The 19,487-nt window shown below is 33.0% G+C and overlaps 1 protein-coding gene and 1 pseudogene across 1 annotated transcript; one reads left to right on the forward strand and one right to left on the reverse strand.

The window, feature by feature from the left end:
- The first annotated feature begins 308 nt into the window (after nucleotides 1-308).
- Nucleotides 309-2,620, forward strand: LOC100241480 (valencene synthase). Its single transcript, XM_019217876.2, has 7 exons — nucleotides 309-457; nucleotides 541-814; nucleotides 907-1,279; nucleotides 1,351-1,569; nucleotides 1,652-1,787; nucleotides 1,899-2,147; nucleotides 2,281-2,620. Exons 1-7 carry the CDS (start codon nucleotides 320-322, stop codon nucleotides 2,575-2,577), a joined length of 1,686 nt encoding a protein of 561 aa, XP_019073421.1. The 5' UTR covers nucleotides 309-319; the 3' UTR covers nucleotides 2,578-2,620.
- Nucleotides 2,621-16,629: 14,009 nt separating this feature from the next.
- LOC100244837 (valencene synthase-like) lies at nucleotides 16,630-19,315 on the reverse strand (annotated as a pseudogene).
- Between the last annotated feature and the right edge of the window lie 172 nt (nucleotides 19,316-19,487).

A 19,487-nucleotide genomic window follows, 5' to 3' on the forward strand; every position in this document is an offset into this window, starting at 1 on the left:
TCTCTTTGTGGAAGAAATTCAACTTAATTTCTAATTTTCAAAAGAACTGTGGAAGAAATTCAAATTAAGTTCAAAATTTAAAAAGAATTGTGGAAGAAATTCGAACTTAACACACCTTTTTAGCAAGGAAATCTACCGCATTCGTTGAACAAACTTAGTCCATTTTCACACCAGTATTTTATAGTCTATTCTGAGCACGACTGTTTCACACCGTGGGCCCCAAAACTAAACCAAATCCCACATACCATTTCCCATCCTATAAATACCGAGCATTGCAAGTCATCTGATTCAGATGTTGAGTGCTCGAGTGAGTTTACACATGGCCTTAATTCTCGCTACCAGCAACGGGTCTTCTCCAGCCCCAGTTGCTAATCCAGAGACTAATCGCCGAACTGCAAATTATCAGCCTAGCATTTGGGGCAATACCTTCATCGTGAGCCACACTCCTGAGGATGAGGTGATTTTCTGATCATGTATGTAGTTTGCATAACAAGACCTAAAGATTTTCTCACGTTTTGTTCTTGCAATTTATTGATACAGATAACTCTGGCCCATAAAGAGCAGCAGTTGGAAGATCTAAAGGAGGAAGTTAGAAGAGAGCTGATGGCTGCAGCTAGTAACCCTTCAAAACAGCTGAAGTTTATCGATGCAGTTCAACGGCTTGGGGTGGCATACCACTTTGAAAAGGAGATAGAAGAAGCATTACAAAATACCTATGATAACTATCATTGTATTGATGACATAAATGATGATCTCTATGATGTTGCGCTTCGATTTCGACTACTAAGACAGCAAGGCTTCAATATTTCATGTGGTAAGCCTCATGAATATCATGTATTATAAGGTGCTTGAATATCATCTAGCAAAGCTCACATATAACATTCTATGTTTTGGTGATGACTACAGATATATTCAACAGGTACACAGATGAAAAGGGAAGGTTCAAGGAGTCTTTGATCAATGATGCATGTGGCCTACTAGGCTTGTATGAAGCTGCACATCTCAGGGTGGGGGAAGAAGACATACTAGATGAAGCACTTGCTTTCACCACCACTCACCTCAAGTCTATGGTAGAACATTTAGAATACCCTCTTGCAGCACAAGTAACTCATGCCCTATACAGGCCCTTGAGGAAAGGCTTGGAGAGGCTAGAGGCAAGGCCTTTCATGTCTATCTACGAGGATGAAGCGTCACATAGTAAAGCTTTACTGAAGCTTGCAAAGTTAGACTTCAACCAACTGCAGTCACTGTATAAAAAAGAGCTAAGCAATATCTTGGGGTTAGTTTTCAAATCATGTATGAACTTATGTTAAAGCTGTTTACGGTATGTGAATTAATGTATTTTCTCAGGTGGTGGAAAGACCTAGATTTTTCTTCAAAGCTACCTTTTGTAAGAGATAGATTGGTGGAAGGGTACTTTTGGATAGCAACAGCTTGTTTTGAGCCCCAGTATTCATATGCTAGAAGAATACAAACCAAATTACATGCTCTGATCACAACTACGGATGACATATTTGATGCATATGGAACACTCGAAGAACTGGAGCTCTTTACAGAGGCAATTGGGAGGTTTGATATATGCAAGATTAAAATTACCCACAACCAATTAATTGATTTCATACTTGAACTTTAAAAGGGAACTTGGTTTCAGGTGGGATATTGACAGCACACATCAGCTTCCTGAATACATGAAGCCATGCTATCAGGCAGTCTTCGATGCCTACAAAGAAATTGAGGAGATGGAAAACACAGAAAGATCACACTCTGTGCACAAAGCAAAAGATGCAGTAGGATTCTCTGAACTCCATTGTGTTTATGATATCCTATATAGTATTGTAAATAAAATGCCATATATAACACTTGCATGATATATTTACTTGGCTGAATTTTTATCCTAGATGAAAAACTTGGTCCAAGCTTACTTGGTTGAAGCCAAATGGTTCCATGGAAAATACATACCAACAATAGAAGAGTACATGCGTGTTGCATTGGTAAGTATTGGTGCCCCCGTGTTAACATTCATCTCTTTTATTGGCATGGGAGAGATTGCAACCAAGGAAGTCTTTGATTGGCTGCAACAAAACCCTAAGATTGTTAGAGCTTCCTCCAAAGTCATTAGGCTCATGGATGACATGGCTACGCACAAGGTACAATGAAACAACACTTCCTACGCACAAGATACTTGGATATCAATCACATAAAAACAAAGGGATCTTAAAGAAAATCTATTATATATATATGCCAATTTCTTTTTAACATCTTATATTACTATGTATGCAGTTTGAGCAAGAGAGAGGGCATATTGCATCAAGTATCGAATGTTACATGAAGCAACATGGTGTCTCCGAGCAACAGGCATACGGGGAATTTCACAAGCAACTCGAGAATGCATGGAAGGATATAAATGAAGAGTGCCTCAAACCTACTGCAGTTCCAATGCTTCTCCTTAGTCGTCTTCTCAATTTTGCTCGAGCAGCAGATGTGATGTACAAGGGGCAGAAAGATGAATTCACACATCTTGGAGAAGTGATGAAAAATAATATTTCAATGCTGCTCATAGACCCTGTGCCAATATGAGAGTGGAGATATATTACACAAATAAAGATGGTATATTCTAGCTTCTGTTTCATTTTTCAAAGTATACTATGTATGGGGATAAACCCTTTGTGGTTTTTTCAATTGCTGCTTGGTGGCTTTGGTCTATTAAGGTTGGTTTGCCTCGGTTTGATATTGCTTTTTATTATGTAACGTGGATTTGTTGTATCGATCTCTGTTGTTTTCTTTGATCTTCACATGATGAATGCATAAAATGTCCCATATTTAAATATTATGATGACTATATTATAAATAAATGGTAGGGTTTGGGTACACATAAGTAAGGTTCACAGTTTACCTTCAAGACCTCCTGTATAAATCAAGGCTTTGCCGTTGTATCAAGGTACCTAGTAGACCAAAAGTTTAAGTTGATATAAATCAAGTCAATTGGGCTGATACCTTAACATTAAAATTAATGAGCGTGTGGAGGGAGAGAGAGAGGGGAAAAATAAATTTGGACTTCTCTTTTTTTTTTTTTCTAAAAATAAGAAAAAAAATGTAAGATTGAAATAAAACATAAAATGTATTTTTAAATAAAACTGTGAAATCTGTTTTTAAATAAATTGTAAATACAGTTGGAAAATCATTTAAAAATAAATAAATAAAAATGTAAAGTTTTCGTTTTTGTTTTTTTTTTTTTTTTTTTTAACTTGTGAAAATCATTTAAAAATAAAATAAAATCTAGAAAGCATTTTGTTTTAATAAAACATTAAAACCTTTGTTAAAAAAAATAAATTGCAAAACCTTTTCTTTTTTGATAAAATCATAAACTTTTTTTTTAAAAAAAAAAAAATTGTAAAAATCATGTCTAAATAAAAATAGTAAAAAAAAAATGCATTTTAGTAAATAAAACGGATTTGAATTTTCATACTTATGTAAATAAAATTGTAAAAATCTTATTTTCAATGAAAACTAAAAAAAAAAATTTTGTAATTAAAATTGGATCCGAATATTTATTATTTTCTAAATAAATTTGTAAAAAAAATCTTTTTTAAAAGTAATTTGTAAATATCAAATTTTTAAACAAAATTAAAAAAATCCTTTTCTTAAAGAATTTGTAAAAGTTCTCTTGGACATAAGATTAGATTTGGATACTTTGAAAAAAAATTGTAAAAATCATGTTCTAATAAAAATTATAGAAACAGTTTCTCTCTACACGAAAATCAAATTGGAATGTTGGTAAATAGATTTTGTGAAAATTATTCTTTTTTTTATTATTATTTTTAAGAAAAGTACTTTGGAGCATTTTTGGTAAATAAAAAAAAAAAATCAAACTTTCTTTTGTACTTAAAATAGATTGGAATCATCAAATTGGAATAACTTCTTCTCTTTTTTTTTATGTAAATAAACTTTTTTTAATCCTTTGAATTTAGAAATAATTAAACCCAAGTTTTTTATTTATTAATTTCATAAATAAATTTATGCAAATTCTTTTATCATTTGTTTTATACATTCTTGTAACATGACAAACATCATGACTTGTTTTATATTTGTGTTCTTTTTTTGTGTATCTATAATAGATTATTTAATCATCATAATTCATTTCACTTGCTTAGTAGAGATCATAGATATACAGGTTTAGAGGGATGTTACGTACAACTTATTCCTATGCCTTGGTAACCTGATTCCCAAACTCATTCCTAATTCACAAACTTGTCTTTTTTATTTTTATTTTTTTTAAAAAAAGGAATCATCTAAAATTTTCTTTCTTATTTTATTTTTCTTTATTAAAAATAAATAAAATAAGTGATGATTTTTAAAAAAAAAAACCTAAAAAGGGTTTTTAAATAATCATTTTTCACAATAAATGAGTATCGTCATCGAATAGGAACACACATGAAAAATGTCTATGAGTCCATAATAATATAAACTATAATTATTATATAAATATTATATCAAGTTTTGGTTAGATGCAATATGTCTTCAAGTCTACATTATTCTTGCACTCAAGTCCCTTCATGTCTACATTGTTCTTGCACTCTAGTCCCTTTTGTCAAGATTAGTGCCAAGACTGTGCTTTGATACCAAATCTTATAATCGAAGGAGAAGATTTAACTTGAGAGAACAAATTCTAGGTTTTTTTTAGGAAGATTCTTTTCCATGTCTTTCTCTATTACATTCTCCTTATTTTATATAAGCTATATATCTTATAGAGGATAGACAAGGCAAGGAAACTAAACTAAATAGAAATTAAATTTAAATAAAGAAACTAGATGAAATAGAAACTAAAGAAAACAATGATTGAGGGATCCTAGGAATCCTTTATTGCAGTTGTAACCGTATGGTTGAGTATTCTCCATTTTTGTTCATCAATACGATATCTTCAACGATCTATTTCTAGTGATTCCATGTGAATATGCACATGGGGAGGTTTATATGTTTGCTTTTTGAAAAAAAAAAAAGAGGGGGGGGGGGGGGGGGGGGGGGGGTGGGGTTTCTCAAGCGAAATTTTTGATGCTACAGTATAAGGTGTCAGAGCTAACACTCGATTAATCAACCTATTATTTAGTTAAAAATTCAGGATATATTTCTTTTGTGAAAAAACAAAAAATACGTATAACTTTAACATAAAATATAAGAATTCTTAGATATTAAGTGAAAGAAAAAAAGAGAGAATATATAGGATGATAGGAAACAAAATGACATGATTCAGAATTAAAATAATAAAAGAGATACATAAAATCACATGCATAATGATAAGAATCCACTTTAGTAAATATTTTCATAAATAAAAAATAATCAAATATTAATAATATTTGATTCTTGTAATTTAAGAAATGATATTTATTTTTCTTAATTTAAAAATATTTATTATATTTCTTTCGTTGTATAATCATAGTCCATTCTTGCATAAATTTCTAAAAATAAATAATAAACCATAACCACTTCCATTGACAAGTCCTCCACAAAATAGTTGAATATCATAAAATGTACAACCTACTAAAACACAATGTCTTCTTGAACCTCGTGTGTTGACTCCTCATAAAAGTCATAGTCTTACTCATTGTTTAATATTTTTGTAGTTGAATATCATAAAATGTACAACCTACTCAAAAACCATGTCTTCTTCAACCTCGCGTGTTCATCACTTCTCATGAAAGTCATAGTGTTACTCATTGTTTAATATTTTGTAATCCACCGTCATGTGTTGACTCATTTCAAGCCACATTCTTAGTTCATTGTTCAAACATTTCCTGAACTCTTATCGGTTTACTGATTGCAAGTCTAAAGTCCTTTTCATCGCCTAAAAAAATAAGGGAGAATTGTGCTTCGAGATTTGGTGGCCATGAAAATTGGCCCAATTTCCTTATATCACCTATAATTAATAGTAAGAATATAAATTAATGATGCAATAAAATATCCACTTGACTTATTCCATATTCATACTAGTTTTTATGATACTCATCGTTTATTAAACTCTTTTATTTTTATTGCACCGTCATTAACATACCCAACACAATTTTATTTTTATTTCACCGTCATTCACATACCCAACACAATTTTATTTTAACAGTTCAGATTTTTCATTATTTTTTAAAAACTTTTTCCTAAATAATTAAAAATTGGTATTATTTTCCATTTTAAATTATAAATAAAGAAAAATTACATTAATTATTTAAAAACTATTTTGAAAATTACTTAAAAAAATATGGTAACATGATTTTTATTTTTATTTTTTTATTATTTAGGAATACGTTTAATTAAAAAAATGAATACTATTTTTAAAAATGAATATTGAAAACTTTGTTTGATACTATTTTTTATATGAAAAAAAAAAATTAAATTTCATTTATTGATTATCCATTTTTATTTTTTTCCTTTAGTTATTTTAATAATAAAAAAATGTATATTTACAATTAAACAAATGAATTAGTCAATTATGTGTTTTTTGTCTATCTTTCACATAAAAAAATAATTAAATAACTAAATTATATATATTTATTGGTCTTTTTAATTTTATTTTCTCTATTAGTTTTTTTGTATAATTGAAAATTTTAATATATCCATAATTAACAAAATAATAGATTAATTGTGCAAATTTTGATCTACTAAAATAAATTACTTTCTAATTTAAATAAATAAAATGAAATAAGTAAATAAATTTGAAGTTATTTTTATTTTCTAACCTATCTTATATTAATATTTTTAATGGTTAAATAAACTTTTTATTCTTTTTTTCTTTAATTCCAAAAATAAAATTAAATAAATAAATAAATTTGAGCTTATTTATATTTTCTAACATAGTTTATATTTATATTTTTTATGGTTAAATAAATTTTCTATTCTTTTTTCTTTATTTCCAAAAATAAAAGGAAATAAATAAATAAATAAATTTAAGTTAAATAATAGTTTTTAAATAATTTCTTTGTCTTATTTTTAATTATATTTTGCATTGAAAATAAAATAAAATAACATTTTATTTATTTCAGTCATTTTAAATGTTAAACCATTAGAAATATAGTTCATACACTCATGTGAACATACTTTATATATATGTATGAAATTAAAACCATTATAAAAGGGTATTACACTAATTGTATAAGGTAAAAACACTAAATGTACAAGGCTACCATTTGTGGAGGATTTTAGTCAATTTTGAACAACTATTTTTTTTTCTTGTCATCCAAGAACTGCACACTCTCCTACCTCAAATTCCTTCATCACATGCATTTTATTTAACTCACATATAATAATTCGAATACTTACTCCAATAATGATGTTTAGGGAAAAAATTTATTTTTACGTCTTACACCATTTTCTAAAAAATATCATTGGAAATATGGTTCACATATCCCATATGGACACATAATGTATGCATGTGGATGAAATTTGCATCATTGTACGAGAGTGTTATACTAACTGTACAATGAAAATGTACTAATTGTGTCACACCCCAAAACTTACTACATGGACATGACAATCATTTCACACCTCAAGCCCGAATGCTCAAAGTGAAAACAATACAAACATTTATCTTGTAACTAGAAATTATCAATTACCAAATTCATATTCAAAGTAGTAAAATAAACAAATTCTATAATCCCCAGTTCTCAACTTTAAAAAAAATTAACACATCAACCGAAGTGTTATTGTCCAAATAACTCTAAACTCAAATCATCCAAACATGAATTAAATTTTAACATCTAAACAATGTCCATAATAAAGTTTGAACCAAAATCCTAACAAAGAAAAAATTCTCCAGCCTAGCCATCACTTCTCGCTCAGACTAAGGGTACCTAAAAAATTATCAACGAATGGGCATGAGCTCAAAGCCCAATAAGGAACATTAATACAGTTTCATGGATCAAATAGTTTCAATCATGGTTACAAATAGAAGATTTAGTGTAAAATCATTTTCATAAAAACGTTTGAGTACAAATATGCTAATGCATTTTAAAGTGTTTAACCAAACATTTTCATATATATCAAAATCATTTCATATCAAATCCAAATCAAACACATTTCAAATATTTTTACTCTAGTTATTATATAACAAATGTTGCTCAATTAAGTAGGGCTTTACAAATGAGTGGTTAATTTCAAATTTGTTCATTTAAGGTGAACAAAACCGAAAATCAACAATTATAACCCATTGACTAGGGTCATAAGGTCAACTATTATAATCCGTTGATTAAGGTCATATAATATCAACTATTATAACCCGTTGATTAGAGTCGAATATGTCAACAATTATAACCCGTTGACTAGGGTCATAGAAACCATAATCAAACACTTCATTTCATTAATTCAAACTTACAAAACAAAATATCATCTCCACAATTTTCATTTTTCATAAACAAATAAAATGTTCAAATATATTTTTCATACAAAACATATATTTGATCCATGCATAAAGATAAAAATAATATTTTTACACATTTTAAAATATAATATAAAAAGAAAATTATTTTCTTTTACAAAATCTACATTAATTTCCCTTACCTTGAAAAAACACTCAAAATCTTGAAGAATTTAGCTTGAAGAATTTACTCTTCATCTAATATAATATCATACACAACATTTATTACTGATTATTTATCTAGAGATATAGATTTGACAATCCTAACAATATTTTATATAGTTCTCAACAATTCTAATTAATTTCCTATGTTAACCTTATTACAGATAAAATTATTTTCAACTTCCGAAACAATAACAAATTAATTTAATAAGTTTTCAAATTTTTATAAAATTCATATTCCTCCCTAAATTTATCCTAACTATTTATTTCTTTATATACTTAAATTAAATTAAAGTTTGTACAAAAGTTATTATTATTATTATTATTAATCTCAATATCCTCTCTTACTTAACAAACTACCCATGTACCTTTAACAACTCCAACAACCCCACCAACTCCACTCATTATTATTATTATTATTATTATTATTATTATTATTATTATTATTATTATTATTTATTTCACTACCACTCTTTCACCCTTTGGCTCTCACAGTTAGATTGATTTTTTTTTTTTCACTCAACAATCTCATATTCGTTTTTTTTTTTTAATTGTCGCCCCTATCCAAAAACCCTACAATTATTATTATTATTGTTATTATTATTCCAATCTAAATCCTCCACAAACAATTTATTTATTTATTTTCTCAATCTAAGATTTCTTTTCTTCCACTGATTTTTCTTTCATTTATTTTTTATTCAATTGAAATTTTCCTACTTTCATCAATAAATTAATCTGCATTCATAAATTTCCAATATTTTGGTCTAAAAAAATTAAATAAGCAAACCCTAATTTAGATTGGGATTTCTAAAGTATTCAAATCTAATTAATGAATATAAAATACTAATCCGATTATTAAAATCTTACCTGAAAAGTTGATCTTCAAACCCTAAACCTCCAAATCTTCAACCCTATGCTCTCTGATATTTTTTATATCCATGTGAAAGGCTTTTGTGAATAGAGAAAATATAGAAAATCTAATTTATACCTAAGGCTTTTAAAAGCAAAAAGACTTATATACCCTTATTAGATTAATTAATTAATTTAATTAATTATTTTTTAAATTATGATTTTACCCCTAAATTGGGTTTGGGGTACTACAAATTGTACAAGGGGTATAAAAGGTTACCCTTTTGTCAATGATTTCAGTTGACTTTAAGCAACTTTTTTTTTTTTTTGTCTTGCCATTTAAGGATTGCACACTCTCATGACTCACATTCCTCTATCACACACCCAACTCATGCATTTTATTTAACTTTTACATGACAATTCAAATACTTATTTCACTAATGATGCTTGAGGAAAAATTTTGTTTTTACGTCCTCCACTATTTTGTGAACTAAACTAGTGGAAACATAGGTAACCTATCTATGGACACACATTGAGTAAGAGGTATATGTAATTTGGTTCACTATACAATGTATTTACACTAAGTATATAAGGCAAATATACTAATTGTACAAGGGTGTACAAGGTTGTCATTTATGAAAAATTTTAAATGATTCTAAAAAACTCATTTGCTTATTTCCCTCAATCAGGGATGGATGACATTCCTCATATAGATTGGTTAATCATATACCCATCTCATGCACTTTATCTAACTCATATATGGTCATTTGAATATATACCCCATTGATGATAATTGTGGAAAAAAATTGTACAACAATTTTTCCTGTTCTTTTAAACCAAACCAATGCAAACATGGTTAACTAACCTATTAACATATATTCACAAGGAAATATATAGATTCTAAATTATTGATTACACTAATTGTACAAGACAAATTTACTAACTGTACAAGGGTGTACAATACTATTTTTTGTCAAGGATTTTAAGTTATTCTTAAAAACTCTCCTACTTTTTTCTTTTCACTCAAGAATTGCATAATTTCCCCAATCAAATTCCCTCACCTAAGAATTGTATATTTTGTTCTAGTCAAGGCCGAGCCATTATCCAATAGGACGGATGGAACTCTGTGGCCTGAACAACCAACTGTAATATAGAGGGCGTGTATGGTTTGAACCCTTTGGTGGCAAGTCATCATTTGAAAACACAATACATGTGGCACTGTCGACCGTCATCATATAAATCAACCCCTCTAGGGTAGTGGTGGTCTCCATGCGGATCTGACTCAAAGCCCGAATCAATGCATCTCTATGAGTACTAGAAGGTGCTATCAAACTCCAGATAGATATGCGGGCCTGTGTACTCTGTAACTGCCTCAGTAGCCCATCATCCTCTCTCCTGACCTCGTCATGAGAAACTGCACCATCAAATGGCTTGGCTACTAGAGGTGGGGGCTGATCTACTCTCTCACTGTGGGTCACAATCTGTACATCTCTCATCTCTGAATCATCATCATCTGGTACCAGGATAAATGGGATTGATGGGCCCTGACGTGTCATAGCCAAAGGTGCAATAGGGGTCAACTCAAATGGTACCCAATTTGAAATCAAACTAAACGGAGTAGAAGTCTGAGAACCCATTGTGCCAACCTCATAACCATCATCCTAAGCAATCGACTCTAGTAATCCATCATCCCAACTCATCATGTGTATATTGTCATTCTCTACAAAATCTATGTGATGGATACCGCTCGGGGGTGGTTACACTGCATGTGTAGAGTGAGCCAGTAGAGGGTTTGTGGTTACACTTGGCTGCCCTAAGTTAACCAAACCCTGATATATCAAGTCCTGTATAGCATGTCTCAAGGCGGCGCAATGATTTGTGTCATGCCCTAGACCCTGATGGTAGGAACAATGCAGATCCATCTTAAAGCACGGTGGCACGGGTTAGGGTATAGGCCTAGGAGCCAACTGAGTCAACAAACCACCCTCCATGAGCTTCTGGAAAGCTTGACTCAAAGGCATGCCTAGTTAGGAAAACTGTTGTGTCGACCTCTGTACGAGAGGAATAGTAGTCTGTGGGGTTCGGGGCTGAGGGAATAAGGTAGGAGGCCTCTTTGAGACCTATGCAACAAAAACAGACTCTAGGGTCGGGTGTAGGTATGTAGGAGTCATGGGCCTAGGTGGTCTATATTGAACATAACGCTGTGGGTAATAGGCTCCTAAAGTCTGCCTAAATGTCTGATAGCACCAGGGAGATCTCGATCCTATTGAACTGATAGTACCCACATCTCCTAGTCTTTGTCTTCTTGAGGGTTTCTTTCCCTTTTAATCAGAAGGAGAAGACTTGGGCCACAATTCTCTAGCAATGCCCTCTTCTATACCATATAGAGCCTGTACCAAGGATCCAAAATCATTATAAGGAAATCCCATCAAATGTTTGGAAAATCTGGGTTGTAAGCTCCTCAAAATCATACCAATCTGATCATTCTCTGAAGGACGATCAACAATCTAGGCGATCTTCTCCCTCCATTGGGAGATAAACGAAGTCACTGACTTCTCTGGTCCCTATCTCAAGGCCTTTAGCTCTCTCCTCGAGATGTCAATGATAGTATTAAATGCAAACTGTCTCAAAAACTCTTGGGCTAAATCATCCCAAGTTCTACGGCGTGAAGCATCAAAGGAAGCAAACCAACGTCATGCTGCACCACTCAAGGACATGGGGAAAAGCATAATCAAGTGGGCCTCATCCAACCCATGGGCTCTCATCACACTACTATATAACCTTAAATGAATCTTGGGGCAACCTATGCTCGTATACTTCTCAATCTCTAGCATCCTGAACTAGGTCGGTAAACTGGCTACCAGTGCTCCATCAAAATCATCCCAACCGATAGCTCCATCCGAAACCCTCATCTGTTTCATCCTCTGCTCGAGTTTATCCATACGAGCATGTGTATCCTCTGAGGCCGGAATGGGTGCTACAGTAGGAGGTGGAGTAACATCAGTCTGGCTATGCAAAACATACGGTGCAGAATGTGGAACCAATTGACTAAGTGGAGGTGGTGGTGATACTACAGGGTTATACTGCACGTTATCCTGAGGCGGGATCTGCTGGTTCTGCTATCCATCCATCCTTTGGCCTATACCGGTTATGGCCTCTTGAATCAAAAGTCATGGCTGCGACAAACTGGTCAACAGTGACTACCTGTGAGTCTATATTTCTCTAATCTACTCTTTGGTTTCGCTGATCTGATGCTCTGGTCAACTTGCCTCTAACTCTAGTCTACGAAGGCGAATCCAGATTAGGTACGAAAATACTCCTATGAACATGGAAACACTGGGTGAGACACTATACAGGAGTAGCTCTATGGGAACCAACTAAAAGGTAATCAAGCATACAACCCATGTATACCCAAACTGATACTCGTATCTGATCATACCAAAATGAGACTATGGAGAGGGTAATCAAACCCAACTGTAACTTAGACAGCTCTGAAGGTTCACAGATGCACCCACGTGTAGGAATGAAATCCTAATTGGGTCTAGGCTAACCTATAAGGTTGAGGTGGCTCTAAAAAATAAAATGAGTGGGTTAAAGGATCCCTAGCAGAAGCGATCATACCCTCCGGTGGTACGTAACCCTCTGCATGCCTCCAAGGAGATGAGGTGCTTCCATGCAAGGTGGTCATCACCTCCACACATGCACTTCCTCGGGTTTCTAGGGGGTTTCTTAATGGCAAAGACTCTCTCATCTCTCAACACTCAGGGATAATCTAAAGTGTACAGTGAAGGATGTGGGTGCATTTGAAAAAACCTAAGATCTAAAGTGAGATAGTGAACAAAGACAAGCAATCATACAATCATGCAAGAGAAAGGGTTGTCATGCAACTAGCAGTCATACCAAGCAGACAAGTATCATACAAACAAAGTCCTATTTAGCATATGTGAGAGTGAATCATGCTAAAGTGAGCAAGCAATCAAGTGATCATGCAAGGATATCAAACATGTTAAAATAGCAAACAAATCAAGCAAGCAAGCCAAATCACCTTGCCTAACAAAAATTGAGGTACCCTCCAGTCAACCAATTAAAAGCCACATTTTCCTCAACTAGTGTTCAAGCTTGATCCTCAAAATCCCCAGTGGAGTCGCCAATTTGTGCACCCGCATTTTTCACGTGTGTCCTCACTCAATCAGTGAGATTCGCTTTTAATTTGGTGAATTTTTTTTTTTTTTGGAAAAAGTCGGAGTCCCTACTTATTTTATTTTATTTTAAAGGGAAAATAAAACAAGAAATTAAACCTTAAAAAAATTACACCCTAGTTTTTTGGAAAAACGTGTCTTTTAAAAAACCAGAGTATAGGTTCGGGGATCAGGTTACCTATTGGGAAGGTACGTCTAGGAGGTAGCATCCCTCTAAGCCCTATAAAGGTCTCTACTAACTAAGTTGAGGGGAATGTCACAATTAATAAGTTGATTGAGGGTATCTAGGTAGACTAAGGTGATTTCCAAAAAATAACATGCTAAACAAGAAAACCAATTACAAATCAGAAAGGAAATTTAGACTGCGTACCTAGACTGCTTCTTATGCGCTATCACAAGATACCAAAGTTAGTTCAAATAATATATCATCCAACATGCACTTTATCATAAATAATTGAACAATGAAACAAATACCAATACACCCAAGCACTATCGATCATAAGCATAGTTCACAATGATAAACATATTCACTAAATTTAGAAGGTGGGAGTTATGGGGGCATACCTGGATAGCATAGATAACTTATAATGCGCTTCCATAAGACATGCGGGGTTAGATAATCCGATTTCTAAATTTAGTTATCTGAAATTCCAATTTTCCCATCTCTAAACTTAATTTCCAGTTTCCAACGTTCCAATTCTCGCATTTATTTCGTTACTTATTATTATTATTATTATTATTATTATTATTATTATTATTATTATTATTATTTTCATTCATTTCTAAAAATTTTGCCTTCGAGCGATTTCCAAGATTTCCAATTTTTATAATTAAATTTCCATAATTTCCGCTTCTCAAATAACTTTCAATTATGATTTCTTTCAAAATTTAATTTCCAAGGTCCCAATTTTCGTAATTTAATTTTTTTTTTTTTAAATCCCGAACTCTCAAATCATTTTCAAAATTCCAATCTCTTTCAAAATGTAATTTCTAAAATTCTCATTCTCACATTTAATTTCCAAAAGTCCGATCTTCAAATAAACTCTAAAACTCCAATTTTCAAGTAATCTTCGAGACTCAAATTTTTCGAATAAATTTCAAAAATCCAATTTTCTCTCAAATAGTTTTAATTCCACTTTGGTTTTCAAACAATCTTCTGCTCCTCTTGATTTTAATAAGCATGAATGAATTTTTCATAATTCCAGAATAATGGAATCTATGACATTAATTCATGCAAAATAAACGGGCTTTGGTGGGGGCCCTACATAAGTGATTTTATGATTGATTGATTTGATTATCACACATGATTGATTCATTTTGCTCTATGACATGCATGAGATTATTCTTTTAATTGTATACTAACCCTCTTTCTTGATAGCGCATTGATCGATTGATGCCAAGGTATGCCCCGTTCTCACTTCGGTCGTCCTTTATTGAGTGTTTTGATTCTCCCATGTGCATGATCACCCTGAGTATCCATTGATTTTCCTATTGATTGTCACGCCAACTTCATTTTATTAGTAGAGACCCGACTTTAGGGACTTAGAGGGGTGCTACGGCCTTTATCGTACCTTCCCGATAAGTAACTTGACCCTCGAGCCTGATCCGATTTTTCACAGATCACATTTTCCAAAATAAGGAGTCACACTTAAGGTTTTCTTTCTTATTTTGTTTGCCCTTTTAAAAATAAAACAAAAATAAGTGGCGACTCCAAGTCATTATTTTAGTAAATAAAATCATTTTCAAATAAAAAAATTGAGCTCGACATCGAGTGGGAATGCATCGTACGAAATGCGGGGTCCACAGTTTCATTAGAGTTTCTATATTTCATTGTTTAATATTGTTCAAAGAGTTTACGATATTTAAAAAAAAATTAATATGAAAGTCGAGAAAATGTTGTTTATAATAGAACCCTGTGCTGCCTCTACTTTCACTCACATTGCACACTAGCCAAACTTCTAATTTTGACTTCTATAAAACCATCCAACTCTACTTCTTCATCTTCTAGTTTTCAACCAATTTCAAGAAACTCTTGGTCATCGAGTTGAATCTCCAGACTCTACTATATGTACTGGTATTCCTAATTCAGCCATTTGTGTTGATGCTACTGACTTGTTTGATTCGGTCTTACCTAACAAGGACAGGTTGCATATCACCAATTCACACAACATGATTACAAGATCCAAGGTTGTCATTTACAAGCCTAAAGTCTATATTCTGCTGTACAACTTGAATTTGTTGATGAAGCAATACAAAACGAAAATTGGCTTTTATCAAGTTGCAAGCTTTGACTTTAATGAAATGTTTAGTCCTATGGTGAAACCAACTACTATAAGAGTAATTCTATTAATTGCAGTAGCAAGAAATTGGGTGGTTAAACAATTAGATGTTAATAATGCATTTTTCAACGGAGATTTGCAAGAAGAAGTATATATGCTGTAGCCATATGGTTCTCAAGATCCCTATCAAATTATAATGGTTTGTTGTTTGTGCAAATCCCTTTATGGTCTTAAACAAGCTCCAAGAGCTTGATTTGAAAAATTGTATAAAGCTCTACTCATGCTTGGATTCAAGTCAGCAAATTCAGATCAGTCTCTCTTTGTAAGCATCACTCCACAACATTCCATGCACTTTTATCTTAGTCTGTAACAGGAAGCAATGACATAAAAGTACAAAAGTTGAATGATAAGCTCCATGATCATTTTACTCTAAAAGATCTTGGCTTAGTTGATTATGTTTTGGGAATACAAGTCAAGCAAACTTCAGAAGCTTTGCATCTTTCCCAAACTAAGTATATAGCAGATCTTTTGTCCAAAGCCAAGATGGGTGTAGCAGTTTGGCCAACTTAACAACAAAATTATCTTGGTTACAATCATTGTTGTTTGAATTACAGGTTCCTAATGACAACCTGAGTACTATCATGTTAGCTTACACTCGAGTACTACATGCCAGAATAAAGCATATTGAATTGGATCTCTACTTTGCTAGAGAGAAAGTGATGCAAAAGGAGCTAGAAGTTCATCATGTGCAATCTCAAGATCAAATAGCTGATGTTCTCATAAAGGCCATCTCTACTTCCAATTTTCCAGCCTTAAGACACAAACTCAGAGTTGAGGATCTCAGTACTAGCTTGCTGTTACAGGTTGTTATTAAGTTGTTGAAAACAGAACAAGAAAAAACTCAGTACTAGATCTTGACCACTAAAACTGTATTTAAGAGACCATTTGTAATAATCCTGGTAGAGTTGCAGTAACAAACCATTCTTCAGAAAGTTCTTTTATTCTACGGATTTCTCTAACACACCTTATTATAATGATTTATAATAAATAACTCCATTTGGTCATACTATGGGGTCAATGAGCACAGATCCAATATTATCCTTCATCACTTTCCCAACATGTGTGTACCCGTCTCCCTCCTTGTAAATGACATCCATGACTCGTGAAAGATTGACAACACGAGTGAGGAGAGGCATTGGAACGGCAGTAGGTTTGAGGCATTCCTGGTTAATATCCAGCCATGCATTCTCAACTTGCTTGTGGAACTCACTGTACACTTGTTCCTCAGAGACACCATATTGCTTCATGTAACATTCAATGCCTGAGGCCACATGCCCTCTTTTTTGCTCAAACTGCATGCATAATATTAACAAAAAAGTTTAGGAAAATCATGAGTATATTATTTTCTCACTCTAAAGATAAAAATTTGACCTAAAAATTTTGTTATTAGGTGATTGGGTTGAAGTTCACTAAGTTAACATATCAAGCTGACAACTTGATCCAACAGCCCTACTAACTCATTTCCTGTCTTTGGAAGCAATTCATGTACATTCACCATACCTTATGTGTTGTGATGTCATCCATGAGTCTGAAAATTACAGTTGAAGCTGTGATAATCTTAGGATCACTGATCACCCAATCAAAGGCCTCCTTTGTCATGATCTCTCCCATTCCAATGAAAGACCAGGTTGCAAGTATGCAGGAACCTGCGGTCACGAGTGCAACAAGCATATACTCTTCTATTGTAGGTATGTATCCTTCATGGGACCATTTCGCCTCAGCAAAGTAAGCTCGAACTTGACTCTTCAACTGAAGAACATTCATCCAAGTTTTAGCTATATCTATATGTGTATGAGACTCATTAAAATATCATAATGCAAAATGTGGAGATTTAGAGTTAAAGGTGTCTTACTACTTCTTTTGCATAGTAAACCCGATATTGGTTTCCATCTTTCTCCAACTCTTGGTCGATTTCTTTGTACAGATCTAAGAGTGTCACATAAAAGAGTTTCATGTACTCCGGAAGGTGATCGATGCTGTTAATATCCCACCTGAACATAAAATACCCAACCCTGATTAGAAGTATATTTACATATAATACTCAATCAAGTTGGGTAATCTCCGTGTATCAAACCTCTCAATGGCTTCTGTAAAGGGCTGGAGTTCTTCAAGTGTGCCATATGCATCATAGATATCATCTATAATGGAAGCCATGGCAAATAATTTGGTTAAAATTCTTCTAGCGCATGAATATTGGGGCTCAAAGTACACCCCAAGTATCCAAAAATAGCCTTCCACAAATCTATCCCGTGCAAAAGGTAGCTTTGTAGCAAAGTCTAATTCTTTTCACCACCTAAAATACATCAATATATATAATTAGCACACTCAACTGTAAGAATGACCAAGTGCATGAAGGGTGATTTAAAAACCAACCTTGCAAGATTGCTTAGCTCTTCTTTGTGCAGGGACTGCACTAGATTGAAATCTAACTTTGCCAGCTTTAGTAAAGTTTTATCATGGGAAGCTTCATCTTGATAGAGAGATATATACCATCTTGCCTCTAGCCTCTCCAAACCTTTCCTAATGGGATGCTTCAGGGCATGAGCAACTTGTTCTGCAAGAGGATATCCTAATCTTTCTACCGTGGCCTTGAGGTGAGTGGTGGTGAAAGCAAGTGCTTCTTCAAGTATGTCCTCTCCATGAACCCTGAGATGTGCAGCTTCATACAAGCCCAGCATGCCTTGTATGTTGCTGATCAAATCCTCCTTGAAGCTACCTTTTTCATCCTTGAACTTGTGGAATATACTTGCATGAATACCACCCTTTGTACGATAAGATGGTTGCATTTTTCACCTATGCAATGATAATTTATTCCTGGGTCTCTTACCACATGAAATATTGTACCCTTGTTGTCTCAGTAGTCGAAATTGAAGAGCAATATTATAGAGATCATCATCTGTATCATCGGCATCATGAAACCTATCATAAATATGTTGTAATGATTCTTCTATCTCTCTTTCAAAGTGGTATGCCACCCCAAGCCGTTGCACTGCATCAATGAAGTTCAGCAATTGGGAAGGGTTACCGGCAGCAGCCATTAACTCCCTTCTGACTTCCTCTTTCAGATCTTCAACTTGCTTCTCTTTGCAAGCACGTGTATCCTGTACCAACAAATTTTACCAATTAACACATTGATAAACCATTAAACTTGACACATATTTTCATTGAATTACCTCATCTTCGGGAGTGTAGGCAATGAATTGATCACCCCAAATGCTAGGGTGAAACTCTGCCATTGGGCGGTGCTCGGGTTTAGGAATTTGGACGAGAGGACACGTTGAGACTTGAATAGACATGCTACTTGGAACAATGATAGAACACCCTAAATGATGAATTGGCAAGTATGAGCGGAATAGCTTGGCAAGCTCCATAGTATTTATAGGGCGGAACTTTCAGTGTCATTGGAGGAATTTTCTTTATTATTTTCAAAAAATATTATTAAAAAATAGTTATTTGAAAAATAAATATAATAATACCATATTTATGTCTATTATTTTATTTTTAAATTAAATCGGCTATTCGAAACACCAATTTTTTTTTATA

This window comes from Vitis vinifera, chromosome 18 (genome assembly GCF_030704535.1).
Source record: "Vitis vinifera cultivar Pinot Noir 40024 chromosome 18, ASM3070453v1".
Taxonomy (NCBI): domain Eukaryota; kingdom Viridiplantae; phylum Streptophyta; class Magnoliopsida; order Vitales; family Vitaceae; genus Vitis; species Vitis vinifera.

Excerpts from the sequence above, each read along its gene's own strand:
- LOC100241480 (XM_019217876.2), top strand. The coding sequence starts at position 320 with ATGGCCTTAATTCTCGCTACCAGCAACGGGTCTTCTCCAGCCCCAGTT. Across the intron at positions 1,280-1,350 it reads GAGCTAAGCAATATCTTGGG|GTGGTGGAAAGACCTAGATT; the intron begins GTTAGTTTTCAA and ends GTATTTTCTCAG. Across the intron at positions 1,788-1,898 it reads TGCACAAAGCAAAAGATGCA|ATGAAAAACTTGGTCCAAGC; the intron begins GTAGGATTCTCT and ends TTTTTATCCTAG.